The sequence below is a fragment of the Muscardinus avellanarius genome (genome assembly GCF_963383645.1).
Source record: "Muscardinus avellanarius genome assembly, chromosome: 1".
NCBI classification, from domain to species: Eukaryota; Metazoa; Chordata; class Mammalia; order Rodentia; family Gliridae; genus Muscardinus; species Muscardinus avellanarius.
In genome coordinates this window covers 186,853,103-186,878,907 of record NC_137786.1, presented here as the reverse complement: position 1 = coordinate 186,878,907, position 25,805 = coordinate 186,853,103, and the positions used below count along the sequence as shown (strand labels likewise).

Sequence of the window (25,805 nt, the reverse complement as noted above, 5' to 3'; positions counted from 1 at the left end):
ATCCCAGTACTTGAGAGGCTGAGATAGGAGAATCACAGGTTCAAGACTAGCCTCAGCAACTTAATGAGATACTCAATAACCTAGCAAGAACCTGTTTCAGAACAAAACATAAAAAAGGGCTGGATATAACTCAGAAGTAGAAGTACTCTAAATTCAATCTCCATTACCACCACCACCAAAAAAAAAAAAATGGAATTAGCAAATAGTTTCAGTGTTAATATTCATCTCTGTTTCCACGCTCAGAAAAATCCAGCTATTAGTCTTGTTTTTCTACCATAAATAAGTACTATCCAGCAGAATTATTTGGCTGTCAACCTTGGAATCGCTGTTATAAAAATTATCTTCACAACAATAAAAAATTTCAGAAAGAATTTGATGAGCTTAAGGAGTCATTCCTCAGTACCTGGGAGGCTGATGCAGGTTCAAGGCCAGCACATGGTAACTTTAATGAGACCCTGTTTCAAAATAAAAATAAAATACGTCTGAGGTTGTATCTCAAGAGGTAGAATGCCTCTGGGTTCAATTCCAGGTACCAAAAAAAAAAAAAGTCAGTCCACATTTTTCTCTCTTTCATTTAAGTTCCTCTTTCCACCTCTCCATACCCAGTTCTTTACTGAGTTTAGATAAGTTCGCTCCCTCCTCTCCAGCCACACAGCACTGTCCTTTTGGCTTTGTGGGACTTTTGCATGCTATTGAGTTTCTGATCAAATATGTCCTCTTCATAAAGGGTTTCTTGACTACTCCTTGGAACAGCTGCAGATCATGGTCAAGCAAATAGTGCATAAACTTTATTGTTCTTTAATATAAGTACAATGGACAACTCAGAATAAAGAAAGTGTATTGGTACCGTTCACCCTTCTCCCTGCTAAATTCTGTCAGCAATAAAGCCTAGCATGCCATCCTCCCGCCTACTTTTCATCTTAGCACTTGTTTAAAATTCTGTCATTTTAGCTGGGCGTGGTGGCGCATGCTTGTAATCCCCACGCTTGGGAGGCTGAGACAGGAGGATTGCGTGTTCGAAGCCAGCCTCAACTACTTAATGAGGCTCTCAGCAACTTAGCGAGACCCTGTTTCCAAATAAAATATAAAATAGGTCTGGGAGTATAGCCCAGAGGTAGAAAGCCTCTGGGTTCCACCCCCAGTACCACCAAAAAAAAAAAAAAAAATCAATCATTTTATGCCTCCTTGTTTATTTCCTTTGTCAAAGTATAAACTCCACAAGAACAAGGACTATGTCCACTTCTTGTTAGACTCTCAGTACTTACTTATAACAGTACCTGCCAGGTGGAAAAATCTCTATAAATATTTATTATATTAAATACAAGAATGAATACATTCTACACAAATCTTTTAACCTGATGTTTTATTAAAATTGCAAGTATGAAGTAGATTTTGGAAAAGGCTCAAATCATTCTCTCCCCCTACCTCTCTTTGGTGAGAAAGAAGAGCTGGAAATAGAATAGGAAAAGTTTCTGTAAATTTCTGGTAACCATAGAGACAGTGATTTTAGTTTATTAATCTCCTACTCTTAAGCAGGCTGGGGCCCCATGGTGATTTCTCCAAATTGCTCAGTGCTGGTTATCCTGCAGCCTCCCTCATTAAGGAAGAGCAGGCCCGTTCCTATCCTGCAGCACTTTAATTACTGACGAGCAGAAGCCCTATGTTATTACACTCATTATTGCGTGTTGTAACCTGGCTACAACCCCCACCCGGAGCAGCGGAGCATGGTCACCTACCCTAAACTCCTGGAGCCGTCAGTGACAGGTGGTGGTGCAGGCAACCTCCTCTCTAAGCCCAGGACCTAGGACATGGCTGAATTGCTGCCCTATTCTTTCACTTGATGGCCTTGAAGATGGGAGCTCAGTGCCTCCTGGAACAGCGTTTAATTTCAGCCGAGATAGGGCACCAGTAGTGGTTTCCTGCCTGCCAACACCATGCTTTCAAGAGAGAGACTTGCCCTTGGGAACCATGACATCTCTTATTATCTGACCTCTCGGGGGTCTGATTTTAAGGTTGTATATCCCTCTTCCTCTGGAGAATGTCACACAGCCTTTCTTGTCTGCCTCTAGTCTTTGGGTAGTGGCTCTGGCTTCCTCCCAATGGCTTCGAGCTTTCATGGAACTTGGGGGAAACAGCAGGTTGAAGTGGTCTCTTCTGTGATCATTTCTTCTTCAGTGAGGAACTCTGGTGCAGATATCAGAAGACCAGAGTTGGATTCTTTCTTGGCAGCTGACTCCTAGTACAGCTGTAAGTGGGGACTTATCCCCCTTGTGCCTCAGTGTCCATCTGTGAATGATTTTGGATACAGTCCTTCCATCCCTCATTTGTGTTGAGATGGATTCTAGCTTCAGCCTGGTTCTAAGGCTGGGTCCCTGGCAAGATGCCTTATGGAATGGAGGAGAGTGGGTTTGGGCAGTAGAGGCTCTGGGAAGAGATGTTCTTCTCTCCTGAGGATGGTGCCCTAAGATCTGGCCTCACCTGGTGTTGTCATTTTGGAAACACTAAAGCTTTCTTCTGGCTGCAGTTTCCATCGAGTCATTCTTCCAGTAAACACTCAGGGACTCCCTGCCCATACCATCTGCTATGCTGGGTGCTCAAGTACAGCTGCTCAGCTGGAATAGTCACTGGCAAATTTACACGCAATTATGGGGCACACTTTAAGTGATTGTGAGTCTTTCTGTTGCACACAGAGTTCATCTGAAGTGTATCAAAAAAGAAGGGGTCCTGGGACAAATCTAGACTCCCATTTCCTCCAGTAGAACTAGAGCAAGATGTGAGATGGGCTCACAACTGGGGTGACTCCAGCTGAGTCCCTGACAGATACAAAAGATTGTCTGTTCTTTTTTTCCAGGTGCCGCAACCTCTCATTCCCCGACAGCCTGCCCGAGGTGAGCATCGTGTTCATCTTTGTCAATGAGGCGCTCTCGGTGCTGCTGCGTTCCATCCATTCAGCCATGGAACGCACTCCCCCACACCTGCTCAAGGAGATCATCCTGGTGGATGACAACAGCAGCAATGGTGAGTGCCCAGCTCTCTGCTGACTCCTGAGCGGAAGGTCCAGCTTTGGTCCTTGTTTTCCCAAGGCTCTCAGTTGCTGCTCTTTCTCTGGTGTGTCACTTCTGAGATGAGAGATTCATAACAGTCACTGCTTAGGAGGTTCACTGCCATGCCTCCCAGAGGGTTCTGGTTCTCAGATTTTCCTCACTGGCCAGCAACTCTCTTCCAGCATTCCAGTGTGATATAAGAGACCTTGACCTCCACCCTTATGCATCATGGTGACTCTTTTCTCTGGAGCATCAGTTCATTTAGTGGTGTTCCTTAGCCTCTGCCTGGAAGGTTGCTCATTGGTACTGTCTTAGCAGTGGTGGGGATGGCAGTGCATGTGAAATCCAACAGTAGTAACAGAGTTGATAAATGTGTAGCCTCTTTGCTTGATTCCCCTGTGTTTTGTTCCATTGATCCCTAGTAAGGCCCCAGGTGGCCTAGAGATAACTTGTGAAGTCTTTGCATCACTCCCTCTCCTTCTATCTACCAGCCACCAGCCACCAGTCACTAGCAGCTCTCTGTGCCTTAGTGCACTTTCCATGGCCTCTGATTCTCCCCCCCCATATACCACACCCATAATTCTCCAAACTTAAAGGCCATGTATTGAGACAGTTTAGAAACCAGTACTTTTGATAATACCATTTATATGTATGAGCTGCTGACAATGTGAGATTTTTAAAAATAGACTGCTGGGTCACTGGATCATAGAGTCCCTGGGCTTGTGTTATCTTTTAAGCCTTCTCTGGTATAGGTAGTAAATTTCCCAGTGAGTCAGTTGCTGTAATGAGGTAGGCAATTTATGATTTGTTATCAATTAAAGCAGAAACATATCAGATAATTGAAATGCACTTAATCTCAATAAGCGAATTTTCTTTTTCACTTTATCATCATGTAGGAAAAAGTGTAGGAGCAGCACGGTGAGGGGATTATAGAGCTTTCTGAAGGGCAATGCTCATGAATCACTTGACTTTCATTGTTCCATAGACATTAAGGAAGGAACAGGCATCAAGAATGTTAGCAAATAGGTAGTATAGGTGATTGCCTATCATGAGGAATACAGGAAAGAACCCAGCTCCTGTTGCTATTGGCTACCTATCATCTCCTTGCTTGGGACCTAAGGAATGGATGCTGTTATGGTTGGCTATAGAATGTCTTTGGAAGAGCTCATGTATTGATGTCCAGAGGTGATATAATTGAATCATAAGTGTTCTAATTTCATCAGTGAGTAAATCCATTGTAATGAATTTACTGGGTGGTAAGCTAGAGGAAGTAGATTATTGGGGGTGTCATCTTGGGGACTATATATATGTTCATGGACCTCCCCTCTGCTTTCTGTGGCTAAAACCCTTGAATTTTTCAGATATGACCCAGCCTGAAACCTCTTAAAACTCCAGAACTGTGAGCAAATAAATCTTCCTTCCTCTAAGTTGTGGTCTTCAGGCATTTTGAGTCACAGCGGTGAGAATGCTGATTGAAACCAGTATTTAAGAAAGTTCTCATTCCTCAGTGGCTAACCCCAGACATGTTAGCCTACTCCCCAGTTCCACCTAGGCCTGTTGGACCCCTCACATCTTATATTGCAAGGATTCAAGGGATTAAAGAAGCGGCCATTCAAAGATGAGGACATCCCTGAAGCAAGGGAATTTACTGGCTTTGTTCTGCTGCACTTCCTCACATGCTAAAGAGAAAAGAGGACAAAGCACTAAGAGGAAGAAATCGTGGGGCCTCTTGTTTCTTCCTCAAGGATAAAAGCTTATCGTACCATTAAGGATTGTCTTTAGTTCATATGGAAAATAAGAAAAAGTTAATATTGCATTTGAAAAATTTAATAAGAAAAGTGAACCTGATACAGAGAATTTCATATTTGAATTTTAAAGTTAGGGCTTTGTTTTTACATGATTGTGCCATCAAAAGATGTCAGTCTGAAGGACGGAATGGTCACAACTGGGCCATGGAGAGTTTGGCCATGTTTTGTGATACTGGTGGAGGTGAGGGGAATCTTGAGGGTGAAGAGATTGCTACAGTAGGACAGACAAGGAGTCAAGAGGACTGGAGTCCCCAGAGGAGGGGATTGTGAGGATTGAGGAAAGACAGGCCCAAGAAACAGGAAGCCAGAATCTGTTGAGCCTGCCGTGGGCAGATGTGCCAACAAAGGGCAGGTTACCAATGACTCCAGGTATCAAGCCAGGTTTACACAGAGGATGGTAGTGTGTCAGCCTGGGGAAAGGAGGTGGGAGAACAGGTGTGTTGGTGCAGTAGCTACTTGTGAGCAATGTGTGTGAGAAGGAATTACTTGGGAACTTTCAAAACTAAAGCTCTTGGGAGTTTTGTGGTAAGAGTACAGTTAAGTATCTTGATTGTGATGGTGGTTACTTGAAGATACGTGTATTCTAAGACTGCATCCAGCTTTATAACACCCCCACATGGGTGCCTGTGTAACTGAAGAGGTCTGAACAGCTGCATGAACTATAGCAACATCGCCATCCTGGTTTTGATATTGTGCTCTTGTGTAAGATGTTACCACAGAGTGGAGGCTGGGTTAGGGGTGTTCAGCACCTTCTTGTGCATTTGTATGTATATCTAATTACATTAGAATATAAAGGTAAAAAAAATGGCTCTCCCAGAAGATTCTATCTCATTAAGGTCGAGTCTGGACATCAATCTTTAAAAAAAATATTCTTAATCATTCACAGCTCTGGATGACAGCCTGTAGTGCAATGCGTAAGATGTAGATTCACTTTTGGACACACTGAGTTTCCAGTGCTTGGTGAGAAGGGAGAAAACTCTCAGCTGAAGCTGGAAGTCATGGGTTCTCAGGCACTCTCTGTTATGGTTTGGATTTGGAAAACCCCCACCAAAAGGTTCATGTATTTAAAGCATGTTCCTAATGCAGCGAAATTCAGAGGTGGGGCATGGCTGGAGGAAGTAGTTCACTGGGGGCATGGCCTTGCGATTATATGTTACTGAACCCCTTCTCTTGCTCTCTGCTTCTTGCCACCATGAGCTAAGTGCAGCGTTTTCCTCCACTACCACACCCTAAAGTCCTGCTACCCGAGTGATCTCTGAAATCTTCAAAACTGTGAGCCCCAAGTAAACCTTTCTTCCTCTAAGTTGTGTTTGTCAAGTATTTTTGTTTACAGAGATGGAAAATCTGGGTAAAGCATTTTCTATGGTTGACAAGATACCATGGAAAAGTCCTTCAACAGCTCAGAATCTCAACTTCTTTCTCTGAAATAGGAATGATAATTCCCCCACTCTCGCTTGTCTTACTGCCCAGAGTGGTGAAACATACGATTATGGATTGAACAGTCAGTGTTACCTCCCCTGCCCGCCCCCATGTCCAGGAGGCCAAGCACACAGCTAAATGACCAGAGCTCAGAAAACAACATGGGGACATGGACTTGGTGTCTCATACACAGGGTAATTGAAACCATCAACTGAGAGGAGAGGGTATCAAAAGATAAGGGGGAGCATTGAAGTCTAAAAGCTTACGAGAATCTGGAGATGAGATACTCAGAACCCCAGAGGAGATTAGCTGGTGAAAGACGGAGAAAGAACAGTTGGGGGAATCTGTAAGGGAATGAAGCCCGGTAGACAGAGAGAATTTGGGGAGTGAGCTAGCCATCTATTCACACAAACTTACAGACAGGTTGAATGACAAAGAGTGTGAGAAGAAGCCCCTGCATGTGGAAGACACAGCTCATGGAAACCTTAGTGAGAGGCAGCATTGGTGGAAGGTTGGGGCCATGACTGTAAACACCAGAAGAAGATGAAAAGCAGGCAGTGAGCCTAGATATTTTTCTTTCTATCAGAGATTTTTACTAAAGAGAAGACTCACAAGCTAAAGCAGAAACTGGAGCAATGTTTTCCAAAAATAAAAATAAAAATTACCATACTCTATGATAAGAAATAAATTTGCATCCTGACCCAGGATGACACACCTACTCCTACCCATACACACACAATTGAAATGAAACTTTTAATAAACAACACCCACCCTTACAATGCACAAAGCACTCTGCTATTTTCTATTGTGTTCTGCTCTGTGCTATTCAGTTCAATTCCATTATATTCTATTTTATTCTATTCCTCCCTTTTTTAAAAAGCAGGTTGTTCTCAGACTTGAATGCATATTAGAGTGGCTTATAGAGCTGTTAAGAAATGTGGAGGCCAGAGTATGGGGAGGGGTGTTTGAGTCCCTTGAGGCGGAGCTCTGGAGCAGTGTCTATGGAGGAAGGAGAAGATGGATCCAGGGCACAGAAACCAGGGATGCCTGTAGAAGAACAGGCCCATCTCTCCGCCACTCGGGAGAGACTGATGGGAGTGCAGGGGCCAAGTGGAGGCAGTAAAGGGTGCTGAGAGTCAAACAGAATTATGGATTCTGTCCCAGTCCTCTGAGGCAGGCAGGGCCTAGGAAGAAGGCTGGTCCCAGCTAGAGAGCCCCCTGTGTGGAACGGGCAGGGAAATGACTAGAAATGGCGTTTTCAGACACCAGGCTGAGCTGAAGTCCCAAGAGGGGAGGAAGGGACACTTGAGAGCTGCTGAGAAGAGGGCATCTCTGGCCTCAGGCCACGTTGCAGGTCCCTTGATCCCATCCCAGCCTGGACTCAGAGTACAGGCCGCAGCTTGGGTGCTGTTTCTCGTAGGACTCGCCCCATTCAGCATGGGACCTTCATTCATTTCAAGTCAAGTGACCTGGCTCAGTTCCATGTGTTTCTGGAGTATGAAGAGAATGTCAGATCTCATCTAGACTCTGCCATACATATGAAATAGGAGTGAAACACAACAGGACTCATTCTTGGTCTTGTTCCCACCACTTCCTGGATATGGGTCTCTGATCTTCAGTCTTCTTGGGTGCTGGGGGTGGAGGTCACTGGGCCAACTTCTCTATGTTCGTCTGAGAGAGTTGCTGAAGATAACATAAGGTCAGGGGAGTGAAATTCTAAGTCTTTTAAGTACCAGGGGTCAGTGGAGAGAGTTAAAGTGGCAGTAATAAAAATAGCAACAGTGAGCCAAGCTGGCTGTGGTAACCTGGCCACTGTGGAAAGGTGGCCTGCTGGTGGGAATGGCGTGGAGTTCAGTGGCTGACTTCCTCCTGGCTCTGTGTGCTTAACCTCGGTGAACCCTATTCTCCTTATCTGTAAAATTGAGATGTATAAATCCTACCTCCAGGATTGTTGGGAGCCTGGATGAGATAAGATCCAATGGAAGGGACGTGGGTGTTTAACATTCTACACTGATCCGGGTGAGCCGTCAGACTGTCTCCCTCACAAGCCATCCTCCCCAGCCTTTGCCTGGGCTCTATGTGCCCTGGGCCTTCTCTGTCTCTGACCCTCCTCTGACGCACCTATGCTTGGGGTGTCAGGCCTGTGCCTCCTCAGACCAGGAAAGAAGCAGCCAACCATGCTTTCTTCATCCAGGCCTTAGACCTTGAGCTCTCTTGAAAGCCAGGGCTGAGGCTTTGCAATTTGTTCTACATAGGAGTCTCAGTCCCTGTTCTCTGCCTCCCTAGCAACATCTTCAACGAAACACTGGCTCTGCTTTCTCAGAGGCTGGCTCCCGTGCTGGGTGCTGTCACTCTTCTGCAGTGGCCTCAAACATTAGTGTTTCAGCTTGATTAAATATAAGGAGATTCATACCAGGCATCCCCCGACCTCAGGACATTAACACTTGTTGTGCCCTGCACCTGAAATGCCCTCAGTCCACCTCAATTTGTGCAGAATCTTCCCCTTCACCTCCTTAGCCTTTCCTTAGATACCACCTTCTCACTTGGGCTGTCACTAAATCACCCCCATTTGTTTTATTTATTTATTTATTTATTTATTTATTTACTGTGGTATTGGGGATGGAACTCAGGGGCATTCTACTTTCAAGCCATACCCCCAGCCCTTATCTTTTTTTTTTATTCTTCGTTTTGAAACAGGGTCTCACTGAGTTACAAAGGGCCTCGCTAAGTAGCTGAGACTGGCCACAAACCACCACCCTCCTGTCTCAGCCTCCAGAATGCTGATATTACAAGCATCTACCACCACAAATGGCAGCCCTTGTTCACCATTCCTTGCTCTGGAGCACCTACTGCCATCTGGTGGCCTGAACTCATCTGCTTACTCTCCTTTATTTATTGGAACATTTTTCCCATGCCTGATAGGTAAGTTCCATGAAGATAGGAGCATCTGTTTTGCCCCCTGCTAAATCTCTAGCACCTAGAATACTATCTGATACTTGTAGGTGCTCAATACTTATTGATTCAATGAAAGAAAGAGTGAGTTTTTACTCTGGATATATGGGGCAAGGCCTGGAATCTGCATTCTAGCAAGCTTCCAGGGACAAAGATACAGTAAGACCTTCTGTGAATTGCTCTCCTAATGGTTGCCCCCTCTCTCTGCTGCAGCAAAGGATCATAGATGGCAGTGTCCTCAGCTGTCCCAGAGCCACTACTTGGGGGGGGGGGGCTTACTGCCTCCTAAGGAGATGGCCTGAATACACATGATTGTAGTGGAATGGAAAGTTGGGGGATGGTCTTGCTGTTTTCCCTACCTGTCCTGAACTCAGCTCCTGTTCTCAGAAATAGACGACTAACCCTGAGCCTTGCCACTCCCCTGTCACCCAGCTAGCAAGCATCCCTGACCTGCTCTGGGACTCCAGAGACTAGCTTCCTCTCCCTTGCCCCTCCTCCTCGTTATCTCAAGAAAATGGTGGGAACAGAGCTCTGAGCCTCCTGGTTTTAATTACCATGCTTTTTAATGAATCCCAGAGGGCTAACGTCTTTAGCTGGGACCAAATGACTCAACTTCTACAGACTTTCGGTGAGAGGGAAGCCCCAGGGTTTTTAGCTGATAGAGTCATCTGTGCCTTCAATTCTTGGCATTCATTTACGTGTTCATTAATTTGTCTATCCATTCATTTATTCCTTCATTCCCTCAACAGGTTTCCAGTGGCATGTGCTTGTGTTGATCACAAAGTTGAGGGTTCTGCAAACTCACTCATGCCTCATGGTATCCCAGTACCCAGCACAGAGCAGGTGCTCATGGAACATGACTCTTTTAGGTTCCCTCTTCAGCTGTCCCAGGGATCCCCCATCCCCCAGCTCAGCCACCCTCATTTTTGACACACAAGAAAATAACTCAAACACCATTTCTTTGCTGTAGTCAGTTTCTGTTTCCTTTTTGAATTAATATTCTTTTTTTGATAAACATAAAATCCAGACTCCCTCCTTTCCTACCACTTGAAATTTCAAAATTAATCTGAATTTGGGGACTAAAAGCACATCAAAGCAATGGTAATGTCAAATATTCTTTTAAGAATGCCATGTGCTGGGGGCTTTAATCTGTTCTTGGCTGACAGTGACTTTCCCAACATAAATCCATCTTGATACTTGCCCTCTGTCACGGCTTCCAAACAAGAGAGCTATGGCTTCGGTCTGTCCTGTCCTTGAAGGATGGGGTTGAGCTGCCCCTCTCTCCCAGGCCACAGATCTCCTCGCTCATGATTCAGTCTTCAGGCTGACCATGTTGTAGGAAGACTTACACATCTATTAAGAGGAGAAAGCATAGAACTAGATAGGCCTCGAGAGACAGGCAGAAGGGAGCTGTCCCTTAGTGACAGAGGGGCAGACAGATAGCCAACAGCCTGCAGAACCCAAGGTCAGCCAATGAAACCCCACTGGAAGCCAAGCATGGTGGTGAATGTTTGTAATTCCAGTACTTAGGAGGCTGAGACAGGAGAATTGCAGGTTTGTGGCCAGCCTCAACAAAGTTGATGAGGCCTGCCACAACTTAGTGAGACCTTGTTGCAAGATAAAAAAAAAAACAAAAACAAATAACATAGGGCTGCGTTTATTGCTTAGGGGATGTAGAATGCCCCTGGGTTCAATTCCCAGTGCCAAAAAAAAAAAAAAAAAATTGGCTGTTAGGAGGAAACTGAGGACCTACATAGGACAAAAACAAACCTATCAGCGCTCTCATCCATATGCAGCAGAGCCTTCTGCCCCCAGGCATGGCTCCTTCCTCCTCCCCGGGTGGTCTCCCTCTTTCTGTCCCAACTCCAGTTTCCCTTTTCATCTATCTGCAATGTATGTGGTCATGGGGGACTGTGGCCAGGTAGGTAACCCTAGGTTGGGTCCTACCCTCTTGTGAGAATAAGTTTTCTAACACTCCCATATCCCCCCCCACACACATGTTTTTCTTAGCTCCAGCTTCAAGGGTCACAAAGCAGAACCTGTCCCCAGCAGGGTGCAAGAACCACCTGGGTGCTCCCACACACCCCATTTTCCTCCCTATTGCTGTGCTCTATCTGGATATATTGAGTCCCTGAATCACAGTGTGTTGTTTGGTACCAACTAGCCAAGGTGGCCAGGTGAGAAGAACTAGTCTTCTCAGTATCCCAGTGTCTGGTTCATAGAGTCAATCAATTCTATGAACAAAAGAATCATCAGAATCTCCCAGGAAAGGAGATGTGGTCAGTAGTTCCATTTCACAGATGAGGAAGCCAGGTCTCAGAGACATTAGAAAAACAAGTGCCCAGTTCCCAGGGCCACACAGCCAGGATGGCTGGGAGTTGGGCTTCACTGGCTGAGGAGCTGTGTCTCTCCCCACTGCGCTGCTGGAAGACTCGAGGATGTGTGGACACTGGCTCTGTCCTCTCTGGTTCTGCCTTGACAACGAGCCCACCCTCATGGCTTCTTGGGGAGCACAGACCAGAGCTAGGATGATGATCACGTCCCCTGCGGTGGAGTCCAGCATGGATCAGCTCCCACACATTTCTTCTGAGCACAGGTGATGGATCTCCTCAGGCTTGGCAGGAAGGACTCCCAAGGCTGGCCTCCAGCACCTGGCTAGGGCTCTGGAGTTTGACCTCTACTTCTTAGGACTGGGCCTTAGACTTCAAGTACCCCCAGGTAGACAGAGCTTGTACCAGGCATCCCCAGCTCATTGAATACTTAAATGTGACAGAGATATTTTAAGTACTTCACATAATTAATCAGTGCCATATGATGTTGATAAGAACCTTTATCAATGTCATTTTATATAACAAGAACAGAGAGAAGTTAAGACACTGTCCAAAGGCACACAGAGACTGGGACTTGAACCCCAGGTTTCAGAGCCTACATCCCTAAACATTAAACGGGCTGCCTCAGGCACATCATAGGTCACTGATTCCAAAAGACTTATTTGACCTATGCCCTCACTCTTTTCTTCCCTTCCCTTTGGGGGGGGAGAGAGGGAGGGGGAGAGAGGGGGGAGAGGAGGGGGAGAGGGAGGGGGAGGGGGAGAGGGAGGGGGAGAGGGAGAGAGAGAGAGAGAGAGAGAGAGAGAGAGAGAGAACAGGGCCAGTGGAATAGGAAACAGATAAGGAACTGTGGCAGGGTATAGCTGATTCCTCCATGGGAGCTTTGGCTGGGATTCAGGAAGGAGAGATGTTGGGGGGATGCTTCTAGGGTCCTGTCAGGGGCCAGAGGTCATGGAAGAGTTGGAAGCCATGTTTTAGGTCATTGACTGAGAGGGAAGCAGCTTCCTATTCCCTTTGAAATAGGAAGAAGTTGGCATGCCTCTGTGTATGTATGTGTACACATCTGTACAAATGCATGAGTGTGTGTGGGCATGTGTGCATGTTTTTGTATACTGTGTGTATATGAGCATGTATATGTGTGTATGTGTGTGCATACATGTGCATGTATGTGTGTTCATGTGCATCTGTGTGTGTTTTATGTGGTTGTGGACCTGTGTATGTGTAGTCATGCAGTGGTGATCATATGTAAACTGTGTGTATCACATTGTACCTGAGCTCATGCACACTCACATAAGCAATGGTGTGCAAGTCTCCACTACCAATGGGTTGAATCTCTTCCACCACCCACCTCTACTTGGAGCCACCTTTAAATTCCTCATGAATGAGAAGAAATTGCACAACTGAAAATCATTGTTACTTTTAATTGTTGGAAAAAAAATCACAGAGTAACAAAGTAGAATCAGAGCTCTCAGATCGCTTGCTGCCAGCTACTGGGGTCCCTGCCACCCCTTGCAAGGCCCCCATCATCACTTGGCCCAGAGCCTGCCTAATCATTGTATAATGTTTCAAAGATGCTGTCCTACACAAGATATACTCATTCCAGGCGGTAAAACAACCGGCAGCTTTGCATGCAGCTGAAATAATTGCGAAAAATTTAAAAAGCAGAGCAAAAGAGTGGTCCGACAGTATTGTGCTTTATGGAGCTTAAAGAATCCCATGTAGCTAATAGAATTACAACCAAGACTCAGGCAGCTTAAAGGTGTTTACACAGCCAGGCTCATGGGCTGCCAGCTCCAGCCTTTTCTGGCTGCTCAGCCCATGTCTACTTGTCAGTGCCACACCCCTGCTTTGACCAGGCAGTGAGACCAGGCTGACCCACCCACAAGACTGAGAGTGGGCATCCAGAAACCTAGAGATAGGGAGCCCAGGATGAAGCTTTGCAAGTGTCCTGGTGTGCTTACCCTGCTCCCTGATGTCTAAGGTTGCTTCTCTACCTACTACATTGTTTATCGCAGGCCTGAGAGTAACTCTTGGGTGCATCCACTGGCCTGTGTCCTCTGGTGTCAGCTCTGGCCTGATTTGGCCAATGACTCTGGATACATCTGACAGATTCAACTGTGTTAGTCTCTAAAACCACATTTCATGGCTGCCACATGTGGTTGTGCAGATTGCAACTTTCACCTGATCAGAACAATGAGAGGGGATAAAATGTAGCCCCACTCTCCACTTGCTAAACCATGCATCTTTATACAAGCCTGTCTCACTGTCCAACTGGGTGTCCCAGGGGGGTACCCTCTGTAATGCACATCAACTTACCTGTTCTAGAAGCCCACTGACCCTGACCTCTGCAGAAGCAAGCAATAGCCTCTTCTCCCCATGAGTAGCCTGAGGTAACTTTCCTGTACCTATAAGCCTGTTTTCAAGTCCAACTCTCCTCAACCTTCTCTGAGTTGGTCCTGTACTTGGCTTCTGCCTAACTTCACCACCAATCCACGGTTCACTTCTAGAACATGGAATGGAGTTTCACTCTGACACCCACCTCATCCTCTAGCTGTGCTCTGGCTCCCTATCTGGCCCTGGCCAACTCTCTTCCTTGAGGAGGTTTTATTTCCTATATCACCAAACAGGGGCCCAGCCAGAGGCTGATCCACCTGACTTCCTGGATCCTGGGAACTGAACCGTCCTACTGACAAGCTCCTCCTCCAGAAATCAGCATCTGTAATTAGTGATACCTGGGTATGCAGGCCCCTAGGGACATTGCCTATTTGTAGACCAGCCCCAGAGCTCATCCAGTTCCTCCAGCTCCAGTCTTGCACATTACCAGCACCTTCTCTGTCTTCACCAGCCACTCTGCTAAGGTCCCAGCTCACCATACTGCCTAACCTGCTGGTGTCAGACAGAAGTGTGCTGAGTGCAGCTCATCACCCACCTTAGCACCAATCACCTGATATAAACTGTCCTAGGGACTCACGAGTCCCCCAGCATATTTCCTCGCCAACCAAGAACAGTGCTTGGAGAGCACATGGTCTACCTTCCCCTTGGCCCATGAGCTTCCTGTGAGCAATCAATATTGGAAGCACTTTGGGCCAATTTGCTTACAGACTAGCCAAGGTGACCAGTTTTTGATAAACAAAAGTGGCAGGAATCAAATACAAAAAGGCCCTCCTTCTCTGGTCAGCTGCATGACCATCTGTCAGAGGGGAAATTCCCAGGACTGAAGATCAAGCTGAGTGTGGGAGTGAAGCAGGAGAGCTGCCTTCTGCCCTTAGGCCAGGGGCACTGCTGCTGGCAGCCAAGAGTCAAGCTGTCCCTGGAAAGGCCAGGGACATTGTGGGCCTGCGGTGCAGTCAGCAGGAAAGGACTCCTTGTCCATTCTTGGCCCATAGCCTATCTTGCTCAGCAGCTTGAAAAGACAAACTCTGGTGCTGACAATAGTCCTGCCAAATGCACACACTCTCCTAAGTCCCGGTCCTCCCTCTGCATGCCCAATTAGTTTGAACCACCAAAGCCCAAGGTGCTACTTGCTGTGGTTTCAGTGTGTCCCCCAAACCTCATATGTTGGGAAATTAATCCCTATTGAGACAGTGTTGATCAAGGTATACAGAGGTAAAGATTATTTTGGCTCACAGTTTTGGAGGTTTCAGTTGGTCTCATTGCTTTGGAGTGGGAGTGATGTAGTGTGTGATGGTGGGGAGCATGTGGTGAAGCAAAATATTCACCTCACAGCTGGAATGCAAAATTATAGATAAAGGAGCTGAGGTCCCACTCTCCCCTTCAAAGGCATGCTCCTTGGGATCAAAATACCTTTTACTAGGCTTTGCCTCTTAAAGTTTCTACCAGCTCCCCAAAGCAGTCCTCTCTCTTTTCCTTCTGCTCTGTTATTAAATGAAAAAGCTCTCTCCAGATGTAGCTCCTCATTCTTAGATTTCCCAGCCTCTAAAACCCTGAGCCAAATAAGTGTCTGTTTATTGTAAATTACCTAGACTTGGGTATTCTGTTAAGGTAGAAGAAAATAGACTAAGACATTATTGATAAGAATTATAAAATACTTCTATGAAGTATTGATAAGAATATAAAATACTTCTGGAGGAAGTGATTTCTGGAAAGTCTGCCCCAAGCTGTGAAGTGACTCAGGTGGCCTTCGGTAGCACTGGTTTGGTGTGCTTAGCAAAACAAGGGGTAGATGAACAAAAGTTGTTGCCTGCAGCCACACAAGCTGCTGCCTGTTTCTGTCCTGCATAATTGGCTTTGAGAGCTTATGGAGAGTGAGCAGCCCCTTTATTTGGTGGTTAGGAAGGGAGGTTGTGCTGGAGAAGGTACTGGGGAGAAGCTGGCACCAATGATAAGGGCTGAGGGTCCACCAGCAAATGTAGACCAACTCGTTTTGCATCTCAGCAGAAATCTAATCTTACTAAAGGTCAAGGGGAGCCAGCTAGTCTATTTTATTTTATTTATTTTTAATCAAGGTCCTTATGTATTCTCAAAGGCCCTAAACTGAGGATCCTACCCCATTATTTTCCAGGAACTGCCTCATCTGTCTGCTTAGGCCCATGAGGACTTACATTCCTTCTGCCCATAGGCTCATTTACATCTATTTATCTGATACATAGAAGACCAGCCCAGGATCTGGGCAGGGGAGGCACAGTGAGGCAGATGTGGGCCCTGCCTCTGATGAGCTGTAGATCATGGATGGCAACCAGCAGGTGGACTCGACAGCCCTCATTTGGCACAGAGGCAGACTGCCCAGTTTCTAGCTGGTTTTCAGAGCACATATCTCAAGTGCTCAAGGAGTCAGTAGGTTTTAGGGAGAGAGGCTCTTGAATAGGAGGAAATGATGGAGATGTTAGCTCAGTGAGCTGGAGAGCTTTTCTTGGAGCAGCCGCAGGTGGAAGGCTGGTTCTCTAGGCAGCCTCATGGTTGGGTTGACTCTTGATCTTCTGTGCTCCTAGAGCATAGCCCTGATTTTTGGCCTGTGCACCGAGGCATGTATTCCCATTGTTTTTACATCCTTGTTCCCCATGCTGTGACTCCCAGAACACCTGACCTAGGATTGGGGTAGATGGCCTGGTTCACTTTGTGGTTTCCTCTCTCACCTTTATGGTAAGGGTGGACTTCTCTTAAAGGGCACTGGGCAACCTGGGACAGGTGGCCTTAAAATGTCATCCAAACTCTCATTTGACAGAAGGTAAAACATATCCAGAGAGGGTGAGTTACTCAGCATCACACACCTCCTTCCTAGCAGAGCTGAGAGCGTGCCCTAGTCCAGTGCTATTGCTGCTAGCTGGACTCACTCATTCATTCAACAGACATTCACGTACCATGCTAACAAGTGTCAGCCCTAGTGTTTGCAAAAGAGATCCAGAGATTGATGAGAAACAATCTCTGTCTCCATAGAACTGCAGCCTAGAGGTAGGACATAGATGCCACAGCATAAGAGTCAAGGGTAAGTGCCGCAAAACATTGGTGAAGAGAGAGTGTGCTGGGGGAGTCCAGGGGAACGGCCTCTGCCACTCGTTGAAAGGCTTCCTGGAAGAGTTGGTGTTTTAGATGGGTCTTGAGTTGAATGGGATTTGAGTATGCAAAGACGAGGGTAGAGGAAAAGACAGGCCCTGCCTTGGTTTCTGGATCTTCCTAGTCAGACTTTAGGGAAGGAGTCAGCATAGTAATTTATTTGTCACCTGATGTGTTCCAACTGCTAGGCACTTTTGCACATGGGTCAATATTTCTTTTTTTTTGGGGGGGTGGGAGGAAGGCTTGAGGATGAAACCCGGGGGCATTTGACCTCCAAGCTACACTCCCTGCCCTATTTTTTATTTATTTTGAAACCAGGTCTCACTAAGTTGCAGATGGCCTCACTAAGTAGCTGAGGCTGTCTGTGAACTGCAATCCTCCGGTCTCAGCCTCCCGAATGCTGGGATTACAAGCGTGCACCACCACACCCGGCTTCAATATTTCTTCCATCTTATAGAGGAGAAAACAGACTCACAAACAATTTAGAATAGAGTAGAGGCTTCTCCTCTGATTCTTTCTCTCTTCTCCTATGGTCTTGCCTAATGCCTTGGACCTTTTGAGGACTTACTGAGTGATTTTGATAACTGATAGGAAAGAGACAGAGATGTGAGGAGAATTTTACCTCATCCTCCTTCTCTGGATGCTTCCAGGCTAAGCATAGAGCTATCTCAAATGTCAATCATCAGAATAAATGTCTCCCCTGTGCATTCATACACCCCAACATCAGGCTGTCAGCCTAAGTGGGTACCAATAAGAGCTATTAATTGTTTTAGCTAAGATACATCTTTCAAATACTAACTCTAAGAACATCCACACGAGGAAAGTATTATGGTCATCCTGCTCTTTTCACAGATGAGGACACCAAGGCTCAGAGAAGCTGCAGCTGACACATCTGGGTAAGACAGCACCTGCAATTGCCCCCAGCTGGATCCAGCTTCTACACCCCATGCTGACCCGATCACTATATCCATGAATTCTGAGTTCAGTCACAAACCAAGTCTTGACAGATAGTGGGTGGTGGGCTGTATGTGGGGCCATGAGGAATAGGTGTGGCTGTAGTGAACAAGAGAAGGAGCCCAAGCTCAGCCAAAAGAGGCAGCCTGCGCTGGCTCCTGACTATTGCCAGCCTGCAGGACTGGCTCATTTGCTCAAGTTGGAGACCCACACTTTTATGTTTGGTGGGCTGAGCAAACTCCCTGTTGGGTAAGATATGGCCCTGGTCTCCTCGGTCATTTTGCCTTTCACTTTGGGAAGAAGCAGAAGCTTCTCTTGAAACACTATCTATCTCAGAGGTCCCTGGCAAGAATGTCTCCCTCTTCTCTCCCTCTTGTAAAGGCTCACTTTCCACGTCACATCACATCACAGAGAGCAGGCACCTAGACAGGCTGGATTCGACACTCCTTTGCAGTTTTTCTTTGTATCACAAGGCAGTGGCCATATGACTAAGTTCCACTGAACTCCTTCGGAATGGTACGTGGTCTTACAGGCTTGTGCTTCTAGGAGATGGGTTCTGGTGCTATTCTTGAGACTGCCCTGGGTCTTGAGATCTTGGACCCGATTTGCATTGATCCCCTGGTCCAGGATTGGAGTGATAGAGGAAGTGACCAGAGCTTGGGATTGCCATCTGAGAGTAAATAACCACAGCATGTGGAAGCTATTGGAGACCCAGGAATAAATCCCAGCCTCTGTTTCTTTCCTCTGGGCAAAGAAGTGTGCACTGGAACCTTATAAACCCAAGTCTCTAAACCCTTTCTGCCTGGGTGAATTTGATGGGTGACAGGAATGAATTAGAAATTAGATCAGGGCTTAACATTTACATGGGGCCTGAGCCAAATGGAAATTAAAAAGAGTATCTGGGCAGGGTTAATGGTACGGGCGAGGCTCTCAGCATTCCTTGGCAGAGTGTCTCAACCCCGGTCTCAGAGGGGAATTGATCGAAGAATCCTGTTGATGAGACCAGGAGGTGGAGAGAGGGTTCTCCACCCAGACAGTGGGAAGGAATTAACTTGTCACCAAATGATGCCCACTGATGCAGCAGAAAGTTCCACGAAACAGGGCAGAAATTGATGCCAGACCGCCCAGGGGCATTGACTCCCCACAGCTGCCCGAAGGTGCGTAGACACCCAGGAAAGCAGCACATCCTCTGCTTTGGGAGAGGCTTTGACTGAGGTGCCAGTCCTTTCCCGAGGCTCACGGATGCCTGCAAGCTTGCTGCATTGTCAAATTTTATTTGGCTTCAAAATGAGAACTAATGCAGAGAATCAAAGAAAACAAAGTTGTTTGCCAAACTGTTCCTGACCAGAGCTGCTCAGGCATGAGGCTGAGAAATTGGCTGAAGTGATTTTATTTTCTCTGGAAAGAACACTCAAGGTGGTTGTTTAATCTTTCTGGAGTGACTTCCCAGTCTCAGGTGCCCAGCTGCTGCCCTCTGGACCATGTGCTCCATCTTCCTACAACATACAAGCCAGTGGATGGGCAGGGTGTTGATTGCTGAATTCTTGAGTTCTATATGGCCAGAAAAACACCCATCCTCCTACTTTGTAACTATTAAATAAATGTGTGTATGGACGCTTGGCTGTGTGAGTGAGGGATGCTTAAATGTGTGGGTCAGTGGAGATGAAAAAATTTTACCTCTTCCATTCCAGGAGGTAGATATTTGATTTCACTTTAGAGATGGGAAAAAAAACAAAACAAAACAAAACAAGAACGGACAGTCAAAAAGCTAAATTAATCAGTAAAGTTCTCACTGAAAAGTGGTGGCAGAGCTGGACTCTGTATCTCCCAAATTCAGGGACAATGTATTCTTTTCTTCCCTCTATTTTTTAAAACTGCCTGCTCTGTGCCTAAAGACAGATTCATGTAGGCTTGGAGAAGCTGTTTTTATAAATAGATGGCTATTGCCTGGCATGATGGCTCACACTTGTAATTCTAGCATTTGGGGAGGCTGAGACAGGAGGCTTGAGGTTTGTGGCCAGCCTCAGCTACTCAGTGAGGTCCTTTGCAGCTCAATGAGATTCTGTTTCAAAGAATAAAAAATAGGGCTGGGGGTGTAGCTTGGAGGTAGAATGTCCCTGAATTCCACCCCCAGTACTACAAAACAAAATTAAAGAAAAATAAATAGATGGCTATGAGGAGACCTGGTTTACATTCAAGCAGGTATTTATTGGTCACTGTGAAGGTGGGATTCTAAGGTAGCTCCCCAAGATTCATGGTTCCTGGTATATACTCACTTCTTCCAGTTATTCAAACACTAATCTGGGTACTGTTGCGAATGAACTTTGCTGATGTAATTAAGATCCTCAGTTAGTTGGGTGGGCCTGACCTAATCACATGGGCTCTTTGGAAGCAAGTTTTCTCCAGCTGGTGGTATAAGGGTCTCTGGTGGCCTCAGAGCAAGCAGCTCTTCCATGCCATGAGCTTCTCTGGGGACTGTGTGGCAGGGAGCTGAGGGTGGCCTGGCTGACAGTGGGCAGGAAAGCAAGGACATCAGTCCCTCATTCAAGGGAATGAATTGTGCCACAACCTGTCAACCTGGAAGAGGACCTGAGCCTCAGATGAGAACTGCAATGCTGGCCGACGCCTGAGCTCAGTCCAGTGAACTATGAGCAGAGAGTCCAGCCATGCTCTATCTGGACAATGACTTACAGAACCTGAGATAATAAATCTGTAAGTTTTAATACTAGTACTAAGTTTCTAGTATTTTGTTAGGCAGCAATAGAAAACCATTACATTGCCCATAGCATGCATGTCAATGTACTGTACACTGGGAATTTGAGACTGAAATGGTTGCTGCTCTTATAGAGCTCACAGTCTGGTGTGGTAGACAGAAAGGAGACAAATCAAATTATCACAACCCTGATAAATGCCTTAAAAGATATAAATAGAATGATATGAAATAAGATAAATCAAGTGTATGCATGGGTGGGGAAGGAGGCCATGCTTCAGGTGAGATGTTTCGAGAAGATCTCTGAGCAGAAAGGATGAAAGGAGACAACCACATGGAGGGCAGATAACGTTCCAGGCAGAGGGAGCAGCACTCGCGGGGAGCCTGAAGTCAGGGAGAGCCTGTGTTGCCAGAGCCGTAAAAGCTTAATCAGGGCTGGAGGGTGATAATGTAGGGGGAGGATGGTTTGAGACAATGCTGGAGACTCGGGCAGGGACAGCCATGCACGTCTTGGAGGAGACTGTTCTCAGTGTCCTGAGCAACATACGGAACTTTAAGCAGGGAGAGGCACACCGTGGTGGGCATTTGGGGAATATCTCTGGCCAGTCTGTAGTGAGTGGCTACACAGAAATCACCAGGAGGCTGTTATAACATCTCAGATAAGGGCTAATGGTAGCTATAGAAGACAGAAGTGGGTGGACTTGAAATCTATTTGGACATGCTGATGAATTGAAATGCTGCTCAGTTTCTGGCTTGGATGCTGCAGGAAATGATAGTGTAATTTTCTGAAATAGGTGGTACAGTATGGGACAGATTAGATTTGGGGGAGTAAGCTTAAGAGTTAAGTCTTTTTTAAATTTTTTATTGGTGCATTATATTCATGTATCATATTGGGGTAAAAAAACTTGTGTGTACATACATGTACACATCACTGATTTAACCCCTACCGAGTTCCCACCCCATTCCCTCCCCGTCCCTCCTTCCCTTGCTTGCCTTAGTGGTTGACTTTGATATGTTTAAGTACATTGTGTGTTTTAGAGATTTTCCTCTTCCCACCTCCTTTCTCCTCCTTTAGGTTGCCTTATTTGCTCCTCTATAGGATTTCCCTTTTCATCTAGAGTTCCTCCTATGACCCCCCCCCAAAAAAATAAGAGTTAAGTCTTGGAGCTGGTGTGGTGGTGCACACCTCTATTCCCAGTACTTGGGAGGCTGAAATGGGAGGATCACAGGTTTGAGAACAGTCTCAGCAATACAGTGAGACTCTCAGCAACCTAGTGAGAACCTACTTTTCAAAACAAAAATAAAAAAGTAGCACAGGGCTAGGGGTGTATTTTAGAGATAGAATGTCCCTGGTTTAGTCACACACACACACACACACACACACACACACAGAGTTAAGTCTTGGATGTGCTGAATGTGACCTGCCTGTGAGTCCTTTGAGGATAGAGCCTCAGTAGACATTTGGGTACATAGGGCTACTGAGCAGGGAGGAGGTCAGGACTGGCTGAGCCTGGTGCACTGCACAGCTGGCTCCACGGTCGTCCCCATGAAGGACAGTAGCACACCCTGCTCTTCACACAGCAAGGCTGCAGAGAACTGAGGCTGTACCTCCGGAGGAGCCAGCCTTCCCCACCTCTCTCCTCCTAGGCTAGAGCCCTGGGTGGAGGGTCCATGAAGGAGTGACTCCTGTGGGGCCCACATCTCGGGAGTCACTTCAGTTGTTCTGGACTAGCGGTAAGGTGCATTAAGCACCAAATTATATAAGCCTGAAACTGCCATCTAATATTGTTAAAAGGCCCGAGGGAGCTAGAGAAGAATGAGCGTGAACGAGGAATCGTCTGTAGGATGATCACATCCCTGATTAAAATCACCTCCCAGGATCGAATGGCCTCTGGAGAAAATAGAGAGTGCCTCCGAATTCTAATGGGTCCCCCAAAATGCCAGAAAAATGTCTGGCCAGTTGTGGCTTTCCTTCCAGGAATACTCTGTGTTTGGGGGGGGGGGCAAGGGATCCTGAGTACTGCTCTCCTATATATCAGCCTCCCAAGAGGGTCCAAATCACATGGACTGGGACCAACACCATCTTTTCCAGCTTTTCCTTGAAGGGACTGTTTCCCCCAGAAGCCAACCCTGAGACACACCCAGACTCGACTGCAGGTAGTTTATTTAGGAAGTTCAAGATATGCCAGCAGGTTGGGGAAATAAGACAAAGAAAGAATGCCACAAATAAGAGCTGAGTACCACTGGGACAGGTAGAACTTAATCCTACCTGGAGACTCTGAGAATCAGGACTAAAACACATGCCTCAGATTATCCTGCTGAGGCAAGGGAGCGGGTTATTTATGTCCCAGTCCTCTTTAGTCCCTAGTTAAAGGCTGTTTTCAGAAGGTGTTAATTCCTAGCACTTCAGCCCTCCAACCACTGGAGCAGAACAGCCTTTTGTGGTTTTGAATAAAGCCTATAGACAAAGGTCCTGGCAATTAGATGTGGTGGAGGAGGGAGCATTTTGAAGGGAGGAGGTGCCAGAGATGTGGATGGGACATCAATAGCACCTGCTTCAAAGGCCATGATGCATATGTTCTAAATGCTTTTAAAAACTGCCTTTCTAAAAGCCTTGCAATGTTGGCTCTCTATGAATTAGGCTCACAGCAAAGCATGCTGGGACCTCTGCTGCAGGCTGAGGCTCTCACCTGGCTCAAGCAGGAGCAGGGAGAGACCATCTCCTGCCTGCAGTGCTTGCAGACCTAGGGTTCCAGTAGCCTGTGTTTCTGTCCAGCCAGTCCATCTGAAGGATGGAGCATCTGCAGGAAGCTGTGGCTTGGGCTTCTATAGACTTACTCAGGCTGGGGTAAGGATCAGAGAACCGAGCCTCAGCAGGTTGGAAGCACAATCCTAAATTGACAGATCTCAGGAACAAGGCTAAGATTCAGTCTCTGGGAAAGAAACAGCAAGTTCTAGTAGGGATCAGGGCCTGGATAAGAAGGGTCTCAGCTTGGTTTCAAGGATGCGACCAGACATGAAGCTAAAATTATCCTCATGAGGTCTGGGTACACTCTGGGCAAGTGAGAAGGAGGCTGCAGTTTGGCTGGCACAGGTGTGGAGGATGCTCCCTTGGCACCCTACAGCCCAGGCTAGAGCCCTACTTGGCTTGATGGATGTTCTTGGTGGCCACCCAGATCCCCTGTACTGGCCAATCCACTTGTCCCCAGCTGCTGTGCAGGTCAGTGGCCAGAAGCTCAAAGCTGTGCCAGTCTCATTGCAATTGAGATGTCTTACTAGAAATGCCTAGCAGATCATGCCCCTGCCCCTGCTACAGCCAAAGCAAAAGCCTGGCTGTTAGAGGTTTCTGAAAGTCCAAGTTGCCTCAGCTGGGAATTGCTGTTATGCTCTGGAGCTCCCTGTGGGGTCAGACTGAGGTTGGACTCGAGCTGGACCAGATGTTCACTTAACCTCTTTCCTGCCCATCCAGCCTCCCTCACTCCCTGGAAGGAGTCACTCAAGGACCCTCCTGCAGGGAACCAAAGACTCCCATCTCAGGCTCTGCTTGGAGAAGACCCCTCTAAGAGTGTCCCAGGCCAGAACATGTGAGTGGTACATGACCAAGTGGTTAAGGAGAAGTGCCAGAAGCCTGGTGTGGTGGTGCATGCCTATAATCACAGTGCTTGGGAGGCTAAAACAGGATGCCCACAGGTTTGAGTCCAGCCTTAGCCACTTAGTGAGACCCTTAGCAACTTAGCAAGACCCTGTTTCAAAATATAAAATAAAAATGGCTGGAGATGCAGCTTGAAAGTAGAATACTTGTGGGTTCAAGTCCTGGTACCAGAAAACAAAAATAAAAAATAAAGAGATGTGCCATAGAAGAGTGACCCACCATCCCAATTCACCTAGGACTGTAGGACTCTTGAGAGCTAAAACCGGAGCTCTTCTGAACAAGCCACAATGATGAGTCACCCTATATGTCAGGGTCTCAATTAGAGTGGTTTTAATTCTTGAGGGAGCTCAGGGCTACGCCAGATTCAATGGGGCTAAAAGAAATCAGGGAGATAAGTCTTCCATGCCACTGGGCCTAGCAGGGGTGCATTTCCACATGGGGCTCAGTGCTTAGAGGAAAAAGGGTTCTATTTGCCTACAGATCTGGAGAGGTTCAGAAGTCATGGTTCAGTTTGGGGCTGGCTTCTGCCACATCTGCACTTCCTCCAGGCGGCAGGGAGGGAGCTGAGAGAGCAAGGGGAGGGGCAAGGGACAGGGATAGGGCCAAGGCCACACCCCCAGGGACCGCCTCCCTCCAGCCACACCTTGCCTTGTGTGCCTCAGGTTGTTGGGGGATGTGCTAAATCCAAACTAGAATGCGAAGATCACTCCCCCTGGTAGAACTTAGAAAACTCATTGGGTAAAGAAAGGAAGCAAAGGTGAGAGCAAGTAAGGGAAGAGGTTTTGACACCAGGACTTTGAGTGGCTGAAGGGAGCTGAGGCAAAGAATTGAAATGCTTAGGCCCTTGGACCACACTAAGGCTCCTTCTGGGGTAAGGGCTAGGCACCCAGGAGGCATTGAGGAACCAAGGCAGGACAGGACTTCCCAACGTGTCCTAGCAGGAAGCAGCCATGGAGGGTGCGGGCTGTGGGACCCTGATGATTAGGGAGGCCTGGGGAAATGTCTTCAACTATGGTTAAACAAGGGTCACCAGCTTTGTTCTCCTGGAGCATCAAATGTTGCTACATTTCTGGAGTCACAGTAAGACAGGAGGCAAGGGCAGCCAGCTCTGAACCATGAAATTAAGCAAATAGGGATGGTTTAATGGAAATTCTAGAAACAGGAGTCTGCCTCTTCCTGTGCATAATATCTGCAGCAAAGCAGACCAAAGTTACATGCATATCAGTGAAAACTGCAGGGGTGAGATCTGGAAAAGGTATTAGCAAACAAAGGATGGTAAATGGAAAATAATTATACAGTGCCTGTGATTGCACACTTAAGATATGTAAAAATGCCACTGATGGTCTCTTTATTCCATTTGCTGTCTTTATTATTTGAATATAAGGAGTGTAAAAATGCACATTAAGGCGTTCCCAGATCACTTCT

At 46.7% G+C, this 25,805-nt stretch overlaps 1 protein-coding gene across 2 annotated transcripts in view; it reads left to right on the top strand.

The window, feature by feature from the left end:
• Nucleotides 1–25,805, top strand: part of GALNT18 (polypeptide N-acetylgalactosaminyltransferase 18) — a gene marked incomplete at both ends in the record, with an annotated part of 326,966 nt that overhangs the window by 172,909 nt on the left and 128,252 nt on the right. For both annotated transcript variants that reach the window (XM_080707751.1, XM_080707750.1), the window contains one exon: nucleotides 2,852–3,018. In XM_080707751.1, coding sequence (XP_080563877.1) covers nucleotides 2,852–3,018 — 167 coding nt within the window. The remainder of the gene's footprint in view (nucleotides 1–2,851; nucleotides 3,019–25,805) is intronic.